The following is a 12,198-nucleotide window of genomic DNA, read 5'->3' on the forward strand; positions in this document are numbered from 1 at the left end:
AATTTAAACGCAAGTCTTGAGTCCAGTTGAATGCTCTAGCATTTAGGTGCTCTGCCAAGCATAGTCCCGAAGCACTTCCATCCTGCAAAACGCTGTCTAAAATAGGCACGTTCTTTTTCTCCCGAAGCCTAACAGGTTCATTCTATTTTTAGTAGTAAATATTGCTTACCTGGAGATGTCCCCCCAGTACCACTCTGCTTCCTGCAGAGAGAAACTGGAATTGTCCTTTATTCCATTTGTATTGACCGGAGTCATTGGCTTGGGGGGCTTTGGAGGAAGAGCTGAAAAGGAAGAACAGATTAAAGACAGGTAAGCAGGGGGAAACAATCACTGCAACGTTAGGAAATATGACAGCGAAAAAGTGACACAAAATATGCATCTTGGAAGTCTTAATTTTTAAGGAGTTTTGAAATCAGTTGCTGCAGTGTGATCCGAGATTTCCCAGCACTCAAACCAAACATGCTTGAGGAATACGGGGAAGGCGGAAGGGGAAGCACGAGTTTTTGTGAAAAGGAAGGCTGGCTCAGGCATGACTACAAGTGCTATCCCTGCCTAAACCTCCAAAACCAAGTCACAAAGGCGTATTGTGTTTGACAGCCACAGCCTGCAGGGCTATGGAAAAGCTGCAGTTGCTAAGGCATCACCAATCCTTATGGCAACCCGGGAGAGCAAACAGGTGAGCTCTCCATCAGAGGGCAAAACGCTGCTGGCGAAAGAAGTGCTGGCTGGGCAGCAGCACATCCATCTCAGGCCCGAGGTTCGTATTCCCTGTGGGATTTGTTCAGGCTCCCCGTTAGGAACAGAAGCTGTGACTCTCTGGATAGGTACTCATGGGAAAAGGGACATCAGCTCATCGTTAGTGGCAGCACCTCCTTACACAGTGGAAATGTTTGACGCAGGAAAGAGGGTGCTACACATCCCCCGGTGTAGGCCCAGTGCATTCCTGCCTGGAATTCCCCTATCCGAGACCCATGCAACCAAGCTTTTACTTTTGTTCTTAAAATACGTTACACAACGTAAGGGCATAAAACCCACTCCAGCTTTTTCCACCTGGTCAATTTTTGCAGCTATGCGAACAACTTTATCACGATCCTAAGTCCTGCAGCAGGATTATTTCAGCAGCCAGAGGCACGCTGCTGTGTCTGGCAGCACAAACGCATTACGCTCTTCTCTTCAGGGAAGGTATCTCGAGTGCCCTCCTCTGCTGAAGTTCTCTTCCCGATGCCACTGCTGAAACTAAGCGTTTTTGAGGCATTTCAGGGGATAAGCGAGTGTTTTGCAGGGACAGGTAGCATCTGAATTCAGAGGCAGCAAGCAGCTACTCAGAGATCTGCCGACACGTTCCACGTGAGATGCTGAGCGTCTGTGCCCCAGCCCCACAGCCACCAGCGGGGCCGATGTGCGCTGACAAGAGCCACCCCCTTCAGGTGCACGCAACCCCGGCGTACGAGCAGAAACACAAATAAAATGAGCAGAAAGAAGAGTTTCATCCCCAGCCCCAGTGCTTAGCACCGAGAGGTGTGCTGCTTGGCACCAGCCATCTGCTCACCTCCCGGCCACACCTCCCACATTAAAGAAGAGAAAACACCGCTTCAACTGCAGCTCCAAACGCCATTTCATCTTGAATATCCAGCACAGTAACTTCACTGTTCTCAGACAAACCAGGAGATACTTTAATCGAGCCAATCTAAACTAAATCTGAACCTTGACCCAGACATTTGCACCCTGGGGCTGCTGACCAAACACCTGATTCAGATAGCAGCATTCATGCTGCGGTGCGGGGCAGTGCGGCCCAGCATACAGGTTCCTTTTATGGGGCGAGCTGGGAGCTTTCAGGTGTGCACAGATCTAGTGAGGCAATAACTGGGCTTGTTATAAAAGGAAGGTGAAAACCTTCGGATCCAGTGAAGTCGCTTCCTGGTCGGGAGGCTTCGTTTACTCCCAGCTCAACCACTGCAGCTGTTTGTGCAGCACGGAGCACTCGGATAAAGTGCCATTGAGAGCAGGGGACGGGTCTCACCCTCCTTTGCTTCAAGCTCTCAGCCTGGACATGCAGTTTTACTTACAGAGCCCTGCGTTGCTCCATCTCCCCCACTCACAGCTCCTGAATCCAAAGGGTCTTCAAGTCCTCCCTCCTCCCCACCTCGCTTTTGGGGGTTGCTGCTCTACACTCTCTAAGCAAGCAGTAAGACAAGCAGTCATTGCGAGTATCACCACTATCTGCACACTAATAAATCTGAGTTACGAAACCTTCAGATGTTTATTTACTCCAGACTCTTTTGTAGATTCTGAATCATCAGCAAGTGCATGAAAAACTATGTAAAAAAAAAAAAAAAAAAGCACACAACCATGCAGAGAGTTCTTTAAAATGACACCAGCACCAGCAATGATTTCACTGGGTCTTGCAAATTAAGGCTTGGACCAAAAATCTCAAGGTATTTTACTGTGTAAGAGCCTGTTTTACGCTGGTAATAGGAGCTTTCCAGAAGAGGCTTTCAAGTATTCTCTAAGGTACTTGAATACTTCTCTAGCCCTTCTTGTAAGATTAAGTCTTGCTCCTTTATACACTGTGGAATTATTTAGCAGCTTTGTTAGGGCTCACTCCAAAGCACTGGGCACAGAGAAGCAAACTAACAAGGACCAGAAAGGTAAGGAACAAGAGCTTGGTGTATGGACACAGAGCACTAGACATCTTGCCAAGTGTCCTTACTACAGGCGGGTCTTCTTTTCCTGAATAGGTGGGTATCAGTTCTCGATACCACAGCTGCCTGCAGAACCCTATTCCGCAGAGGAAACTGGAAGGAAATTCTTCAGGGAGAAGAACAAGGCTTGGACCAGTTCCTGTAAAACCTGACTCATGGAAGCCAGTCTCCTTTTCACAATAGACTTTTTAAAAATGCTTTTAATAGCTTGCACATTTTAAAAATACAAAAGGTGGATACTCAGTTTCCAGAGAGCCGTAGATATCATTCTTTACTTTCAGGACTTTGAGCTCTTAGAATAGCAATAGGTTTTTTCCTCTCCTGGCTACAGAGGCAGGCCCTTTATTGCTCTGCCCAGTAAGCTAACGTGCCCATTCGTTTCAGTGTTTCTGACACGTGCACATCCCTGCTAGGAGAAACCCCAACATGTTTCTGTGAGAAATGACGAAGAGCCTTAAAGAGTCTTCCATATTTTGATTTAAATTTAAAAAATGCAGTTTGATGTACTTTGCGTGATGCACGTCAGAGACCTAAAAATCCTACAATAAAGAAGGCTGGCCTGAAGTCAACAGAAACGCTTCTGAGAGCAGCCCTGTTCCTTTCCCTGTCGCCGGGTCCAACTGTGATCTAGTTGCAGGCACAATCCCAACACATCTCCAAAGGAGCCGCGATCACAGCCAGCTCTCCTGGTGGTTCTCCTTTCTCTTGGGAGAGAAAGAAGGCTGACCTGAAGTGCTTACCAGCACAATGGGGCTATTTGTTCCATTAAAGAACTGACTGTGAGCTCCAGAAACACAAACATCCCGCCCTCACCCATGTCTTCGGGACTGCTTTACCACAGGGACCTTCCCAAACCCCAAAGGCCACAGGGACACCTGCAGCGCCTCGGGGCGATCCCAAGGGCTGGTGCCGTGACAGGGCCTCTGTGTGCGAGCCACCACCTCTGGGCTTGCTTTCTTTAGCCCTCTCCAGCTTCCCCGAGCAGCCTAGCTCGAGCTAAATCCCAATCCCACATCAGTGTGACTGAAAAGGGGGAAAGGAGCAGGCTGGCTGGAGGCAGGGCCTGCTCCTCAGGCAGCTTCAGCCCTGCGGCTCCTCAGGGAGCCAGGCCGAGCCACTGGGCCTTGCTCAGGGAATGTTTGTCATGTTTTCTTGGCTGCACAGAATTGCTTTTTTTTTATAAAAAAAAAAAGGCTACTCAAGGTTTAACAGACACGACTCCCTGATATGTAAACCACCTCCAACACCGAGGCAACAAAGGGAGCTGGCAAGCACCTGAAGTTTAGCGCTGGTGGATTTTTATTTTTTAAATGAAGGCAACACCAACAGGCTGCACCGATCCCGAATTTAACTTCAGTGAAGTACACTGTGACTTCCACAATATACGGACTTTTCCCAGTTAGGCTTTTAATCAAAAACCTCACAAGCGTGCGTAATTGAAGAGCCACCGAGCCCTGTGTGTGCGTTTTCAATGGCACTAATTCAGAAGGAATGAAAAACAAGAATACCTGGGGTCTCCAAGTGCTACATCCCAAAGAGCAGCGAGTCAGGCAGTATTTGTGTACGAGATAAACCTGCCAGTTAATTAAACTCTCATCTGCAGTTTTAAGACAGATGCCACTTAGTCTAAGCATGTCTCCGTAACTTAACTCTTTTCTTCTAGTATTTTCCAAGGGCTGCGGGCCAGATAAGTAAAAGCTCAGCAGGTTTAAACGCAGGATTAACTCCATCTCAGCGTTACAAATAACCACAACCATCAAACACTGTGATACAGTCAATTTTAAGTCACTCAGCACTTCCACCAGACTGTTTAGTAACCTTCTTTCTGAAGCGTTCAATCTGCTCTCCCTCCACATTGTGACAAGCAGGTAACAGATCAGAGGATTTTTAAGACAGGTACCCGGTTGCAGAAAGGCTGACATACAGTAAATACCCTACAGACCGTAATATAAAGCTCTGGAAAGTGTCATTACTATGGAAACGTGCAAGTAATCCATGGTTAGACCAGCTAACATTTTAATGACACAGTCCTCAAGGACAAAGATTTCCCTTTGGAGGTACAGATGAGGACTTGGAGTGAAATGAAGGCCGGCTTTTTAACACATTTATTATTTTTTAAGTAAAAATCCCCCCAATCTTTAACCTTTCTCTTTAGTCTTACTCAATTTCTCCAACACTTCCAAGGCAAAGACTCAAAATGTTCCTCTCCCCCAGCAGTCCTGTACTCGCCGCTGTTACACAAGGTCCCCTCAAGCCAGTTACAACTCGAGAATAAAAGGCAATGCTGAACAAAGGTGCTTTTTGCACCTCACTTCAGTGAAATTGTGTACTCTGAGCGCAAGCAAGAGGACGGCACTGGGCTTTTGTTGAGATTTCCAGCTGACAAAGAGGAGAACCACGCGCACCTGCTGACAGCAGCTCAGCCTCCACCGCTGACAGGTACCTTATCTCGGCAGCTGCACATCCCCGCCTGTCAGTTCTCCTGCCAAGACCCCTTTTTTTCCAAGCCCGGTGTCCTTCCAAGCTGCCCTTCCCCAAAGGGCAGCAAACACGCACTGGAAACTCCTCAAGGGATGGAGAAGGAAGCTACTCGATCACATTACTGCTGGCCACAGAACCTCATGCACGCTCGCATTTTTTGCTCTACTCCCCCAAAACAGGCAGGACGCCAGAGACTAAAACATATTCAGAGAACTGAAGTCTTTCAATATCTCATTACAGAAAACAGCAGACAAGTTGGCAGAAAGCCAGGCAGGTTTCCAACAAAAACACTCCCATTATAGCTTTGCTTGTGTTTCTGTGAACTTTCATAAAAACCAACACCTTTAAGAAATATTTCAGTTTTGATTAATTGGCTTTTTTGATAAAGATCTGTTTTGTTTGAAAACTCCCCAGCTATCCAGTTCTCTCCCACACCTCCCAACCACGGTTTCTCCTCCACGCAGCCTGCCAAACTTCTGGTGCTCTTGGTTCTTCGTGAGGATCCGCAGCTACTGCACAGGTTAAAGATTACCCGGTACGGGACACCTGCAGAAGGGGGTGTGAAGGAAAGGAGGCTGGCTCAAGCTCAGAATTATCTCCTGGCATTTTATAAGCACCTATCCTTGTTCACATGGAAGAAATGGAGGATGCTCGCTGTCAGATAAATGATTTTGGGATCTTTGGCTTCTCTATTATAAAGTAGCACAGCGTTTCCTTTTTGTTCAACCCTTTGCATGAAGTTGCAATGCCAAAAACGCCCCAATTTCCCGATTATTTTCACTGCTCAATGAAAAAATGGATTACTTTTCAACCCAAACCATTGTGTAACAGCTGCAAAGCTCCAGCAGTGGCAGGACTTCCACAACCAACAGGGCTGAGACGACTGTCCCAAAGTCGACATGAGGAGGATGAAAAGGACAAGCCTTCTTTACCTTAGCAAGCATAGTTAGCACTACAAATCTGCAATGTTTGATAGAAACAACTGTACTTTATAGTATCCCATGTCAGATCTCGAAGACCACAGTAGGAAAGTGGATAGAAAATGAAGCAGCAAGTAAATCCTCCTCATTGCTTCTGAACTAAAGCAGTTCCTCATCCGTCTTCACAGACGAAGCACCACGGCATGTTTTCTATCCTTCCACAGGCAGGGCCTTCAAATAACTGTTAAAATACTCTTTGGTCACTCTATCCAAATAGATTCTGGGTAAGAATAAGGAAAGGAGAGCATTTTTGCATAAGCATAGACCTACAGAGACAGAGAACGAAGACCTAGCCTTTCGTGGTGGATGATGGACAATGAGGTTGCCCTACAGTGACACACTACAGCTAGGAGGCCTACCAAAGCCCACAGAAAACGTCACCTCACATGAAAGAGAAGGCTGGGGCTGTTATCCCCAGCGACTTCAAAGACCAACCATCTATCCAGATGGCAGCACCAAGGGGAGAAATTGGTTCTCACTGGAGAACAGAAATGATTTGGTGCTAGTGAGAAGTTAGCTGCACATGAGCCTCCTTAAAATAATAATAATACAGCTGTAAATACATGTGACTCTTGCTGCTCTAAGCAGCATTTTTTTTTTCACTTTACCACTAGCTTAGATCTTTGACAGCAGTATGTAAAAATGTTTCTCATTCAGTACCTGTCCTTGCCATCTGTCAAACTGTTTTCTATAGTTACCAAAACAGAGAGGTTTCAACACCACCATCATTTTTTTTTTTTTTCCAAGAACCTTGTTCCCTAAGGAACTTGCATCAAGGCAGAAGTCCCAGCCCATGGAGCGCTGTGCAGGGCCCTCAGCAGAAGCTGAGCCTCAGCGAAGGCACGGAGCTGCCACCCCTGCCCAGCAGGGCTCAGATCTCAGTCACTGCTCACACTTGATTCAACCACCTCATACAACTGCACTGTGATCTTCAGAATATTTTAATGAAATCCCTTCCACAGCAGCAGTCTGACTTCTTGCCTTCTCCCCAAACTGATCAATGAGCCTGTACCACACCCTTCTCAACAGAAAGGTTGAAGCATTCGTCTCATGGATTCACTCTTCCTTAAATCCTTCAAGAGACTCTGAGGAGACAGGAGGTGAATCAGTGAAGATGACACAAAATGCAGCCTACTAATTTGACGCCTGGGAGTAGTTCCCCAGAGGGCCAACAATCTAGATTCCTATAACTCCACGGGATGATGCAGCACCAGCACTGACAACCTTGGAGATTTAATTGCAGTGTATGGATTCCTGCCGCAACAGACAACGGAATTTACATACACAGTACGACAATGAACTTCTCCTCATCTCACCTTTAAAATATTTTCCTGGGGCAGGTGACGGAGTCTAAGTCTTATTGCCCCCACTCAAGGCCTGTGTTTCTTTGTTATAACAATTTTCTCCAGAGCAGCAGCTCTTTTTATTTATTTTTTTTAAGGGTTGGATGAAAGGAAGGAAAAAATTCCTCCAAAAGCAAAGATGATCAGATGTAACATTGGATTTTAGTGACTACAGAGGCTAAAACTTGAGGTAAGGTTAGGGAAAGAAAAAAAAATTAAAAAAAAATAAAGGCTCCTGTGGATTTTTCCTTTCATGGGGAAGATGTGGAAAGTAACAGAGAGCGAGTGGTAGCTAGCAGGAGGAAACAGGAAGTTTATGCTTTGAAGGAGAAACCTGACCTGAAGTACTAGAGCCCCAAAGTGATGCCAACCCAAAGCTGAAGTTACTCTGTAGTGAAAAGAACAAACAGACGAAGGGAATACAGATTGATGGCTTTGATTTGTCCAAACCCACAAGTTTCTGTGCTGAGAAACACGGCGTTTTTCAAGCCTTTCCTAAATAACCATGTGTCAGCTAGAGAGGTATCTGATTTTAGAAGCAATAACATACACACGAACTATCATTAAAATAACATTTTTCCAGTTCATGAAAACCGGGCGAACGCTGGAAGCAGTCACAGGTTGAAGTATTTGAAGTATTTCGGCTCCTCTTTCAAAAGGAGCGCTGGATGGAAGGTAGCCAGCTCGGGTGTGCTGCTGGACTCGAAGCCAGAGAAGAACCGGGATCCTGATCAGCCACAGCAAAGCTTGGGAGCACACAGGGCTCTGGCACCAGGACTGCCCAGGCAGCTGCTGGATGTCCAGCAGGGCAGCTGGGGTCCTCCTGGAAAGGGCTACAAGAGGAATGGCTCGGTCTTTGCTTCTTTTGAACGGGATGGATTTTTCTAAGCTCCCTGTATGCAGCCACTTCTCGGCAGAAGTGCACTGGAGGAGCTTAAAGCACTGGAAGATATGCACTAAAGCACTGCAAAACCTTTGGCTGTGGAGTGGAGGGCACAGCAAAACTGAAGGACAATTGGAAGGGTCTCTTTAGAAGAGGTAACATCCGCTCACATTGTTTGGGGACCTGGCACCGGCTCCCGCGCTGTAGTTTAGATTATGTGGAGAAAAGAGTTCTTGCTTACTTGGCTATTGTGCAGATTTTAACCTGTCAGAAGAAATGAGATAAAAAGCAGAAGAAAAAAGAAAATCTGACTCATTTCCATAGGGGCACTTAGAACACAAGCAGAGCCCGCTCTTTAAGCATTACTCAGCAACCTACTTTACACAAACGAGTTTCCAAAAAATGCAGCTGGAGCACACCGATTGCCTTCACGGACCCCGAGTTGTAGGGTGACCTGTTCCAACACAGACACAGCCTTTTTGACAGTAACAAAACCTAACCTTTAACATTTACGGGGAGATGCTGAGAGAAGTTTTCTTTATGCTGCTGCTTCCAGCGCTCTGCCCAAGAGGTGCCTCAGCGAGCAGCCAGCGCGGTGCTGTGAGGCACCCCACTGCTTCCAGTAAGGGCGCAGATGTGCACGACCAACTATCCCGCTCCGTTTTCCCAAGCTGTAGAGCAAAGACAAGCCTGAATGGCTTCGTTCTGGAATAAGATACCACGCAGGCAATGGGAAGACAGAATTCGACTCTGCTGCCTGGGAAAATGATATTCCCCGAAGGAAACTCCAAGAAGAGCCTTCTCCTTTTAAGCTCGAAGGAAGCACCACGGCGATTAACTCCTGTCAGGCTTCGTAATGAGATACAGGATTGTTCAGAACAATGCAGAAATAACATTTGCTGGGACTAGAGCAGGTCTGGCTTTCAAACAAGTGGTGAAAAGCTTGGTTTCTTCTCAGAACATTGTTCCACCTTTTAGTTTGCATCAATCTACAACTTTCCTGAAGACGCACTCAAACAACCCCCTTCAGTAACCTTCCCCTCTCCAACCATTCCTATATCATCCGAAAGCCAACTGATAAACAAAATGTCAGCCTTTACAGGCAGGTTCTCTACCATCTCAAGCAAGGAATCATTTCATTTTTATTAATGACGTTATTTTTTGCATTTTTATATTTAACTGAAAGCTGATGAGTGATATTCTTTAACAGGTAGAGCCATCAATATGAAAAGAAAAGAATGTAAAAGCAAGCCTGAAAATGCAATCAGAAATTAAATATGGTTATGGCAGTCATTAAATGAAAGGGCCAGCAGAGAAGTTTAGGTATAACAAAAATGGGATCTGTGCATTTCATGTCACTTTCCCTACAGGAGCTGAGGCTCTCTTTCAAACCATTTCCCAGGATCTCCAGAATGTGACTGAACTTTATTTGTTCCTTCTGCTACCCCAAAACAGTCACCACAGACTCCATTTTCTGCAACAAGGCAACTCATCCTCCAGCATCCATGCTCTCGGAAGCCTGACCTTCAGCAGGACTTCAGCTTGCAGCGAAGGCAGCTGCTGCTGGGGCGCTGCGGTGTCGATGGCACGCCTCGCAGAACTACTCCCATTTTCAAGACGTGTGAGAGCTGAACTTCTCTTTGATAAGCTTCTGGAGTCAGCTCAGATAAGCTGAAGGACAATACTGACAACGCTATTAAAATCTGCATCTGTTCTCCCACTGGAGAACCAGTGAGGCGTAGATGTGCTGCATTACCTGCAGCTGGCTGCTGCCTGCCACCAGCCCGAGCCGAGAAGCCACGTTTGGTTTCTGCTCTGACATCGATAATGACACAGCACCACTCAGAGCCACGCTAACACTGCCCCTCAGGTCAGAGCCCTGTGCTTTCCAAATTACCATTACAGTATCGGGCCCCTAAAACAAGGGTTGTCAAATTATATAGGAGAAGAAAATAGGAACTCTGAGGAATAAATACTTGCTCTCCCTTGAATACTCGTCTCACTCATACAATGGCAGTGCTGCTTTTGCAAAGCAGATGAACCTAAGCAGCCTGGAGAATTATTCTTGCCCTCTCCCCACCTTGATTATTAAAAGATTTTGTAATTACAGCATTGTTACAGCTGTAACAGGAGACAGGGAAGAGTGATACTCTTGAAAAAGCCAGCTGAGTCAAGTTATAAACGCAGTCAGCCACACTTGGCCCAAGAGCCCTCAGCAAGGCAGTTCTCCTACAGCTTCAGGACAAACACTTCTTCTCTTACCTGCTCGCAGACAGACAGAGCCCATGCGGCATTAGTGAGCCTACTCTGAACTTGTGGTTCTCTCCATAATCCACACAAACGAAACTAACCTCTAATTTGTAGTTGAGCCAAGTATCCTTGCCGACATCTCTATCTGAAATCCCCGCGGAACACTCGCACTGATTTTCATCCAACTGTGACAAAATGTATTCAGTGATTACACATTTTGTCATCAACGCAACTGATAACACACCCCGGATCTACAGAGGGAAAGGGAAAGGCATGATTTAGTCCTGCTAATTAGGTAGCGATGCTTTAGGTACTCTGGTAGCTTTGGCACTCAATTCTCTGCTCCAAACTTAACTTCTGGCAGCAACAACTTTTTGCAGACCTGAACAGATGTCGTAACAAGAAAATAAACTCAATCCAATAACCTATTTCCTTGTCTTTTCAGACAACAAGTCCCACAGCAAGAACAAACATGGGAATGAACCACTGTCAGTTTCCTAAAGCCAGCCTGTGATGCTGTTCTGGCCACAATATTTTAAAGGAATCCTGATGAGAAAGTTCAGCAGCTATGTTAGCTGCCTGCAAGCTGTGGATCTCATTTTTATTGTGGACACTGGAAATTATTTAGCTACCTATGTGTAGATCCTACCTACTATCAGTGATGCTTTTTATAACGCCAGAAGATGCACAAGTAGAAGTATTAGGTACTTCTGAGGACACCTGATTGCCCCTGCTGGTTGTTGGTGCTCTCCTCACTAAGGCACGTTTTGCAGGGCTGACAGACGTGGCTCAGCAGTCCCACTCCTCTTTGTTAGGAAACGGCCCTGCTGCTGTGTTTAGGATGGGTTGAAAGCTAACAGTCTGCAGAGCTTTTGGCTGGGACAGAGTTAATTTTCTTCCCAGTAGCTCCTCTGGTGCTATGTTTTGAGCTCGTGATGAAAACCTGCGCTGATTAACGCCCCGATGTGCTGGCTGCTGCTGACCAGCCCTCGCGCGGTGTCAAGGTCTCTTCCTCTTCTCACGCCGCCCTGCCGGGAGGAGGCCGGGGTGTGCAGGAAGCCGGGAGGGGACGCAGCGGAAAGCTGGCCCTGGCTGACCACAGGGATGTTCCACGGGACGCCGTGCTCAGCAATAAAGCTGGGGGACGTTGGCTTACGGTGTTTGTCTTCCCTGGGAACTGCTCCTCGTGCTCCATCAGCTCTGCCTTCCTGGAAGCGGCCGGACATCTGCCTGCTGATGGGAAGCTGAGGCTGAACGCACGACCTGATCGCTGAGGGGGCAGGCACGGGGACAGGCTCCCCAGGGAAGCGGTCACGGCCCCAAGCTGTGTGGTTTCACAGAGCACGAGACAATGCTCTGAGATGCGTGGTTTAACTCTCAGGTTGCCCTCCGTGCAGTCAGAAGTTGGGTTAGATAATCCTCACGGGTGCTTTCCAACTCAAGGCATTCTCTGATTGTGCACGCTCCCTATTTTTCTTTGCTCACATGCACGGCTTTTGCTTCCCCTCTTAAACCGCCTTTATCTCAACCCACGAGTTTTCTAACCTTCTGGATTCGCT

The 12,198-nt window shown here is 46.9% G+C and overlaps 1 protein-coding gene across 2 annotated transcripts in view; it reads right to left on the reverse strand.

Moving 5' to 3' along the window:
• LOC311440322 (phosphatidylinositol 3-kinase regulatory subunit gamma) overlaps positions 1 to 12,198 on the reverse strand; it is a 58,599-nt gene that overhangs the window by 16,466 nt on the left and 29,935 nt on the right. For both annotated transcript variants that reach the window (XM_084527061.1, XM_084527062.1), the window contains one exon: positions 170 to 281. In XM_084527061.1, coding sequence (XP_084383187.1) covers positions 170 to 281 — 112 coding nt within the window. The remainder of the gene's footprint in view (positions 1 to 169; positions 282 to 12,198) is intronic.

This window comes from Aythya ferina, assembly GCF_964211825.1.
Source record: "Aythya ferina genome assembly, chromosome: 8".
Lineage (NCBI taxonomy): Eukaryota > Metazoa > Chordata > Aves > Anseriformes > Anatidae > Aythya > Aythya ferina.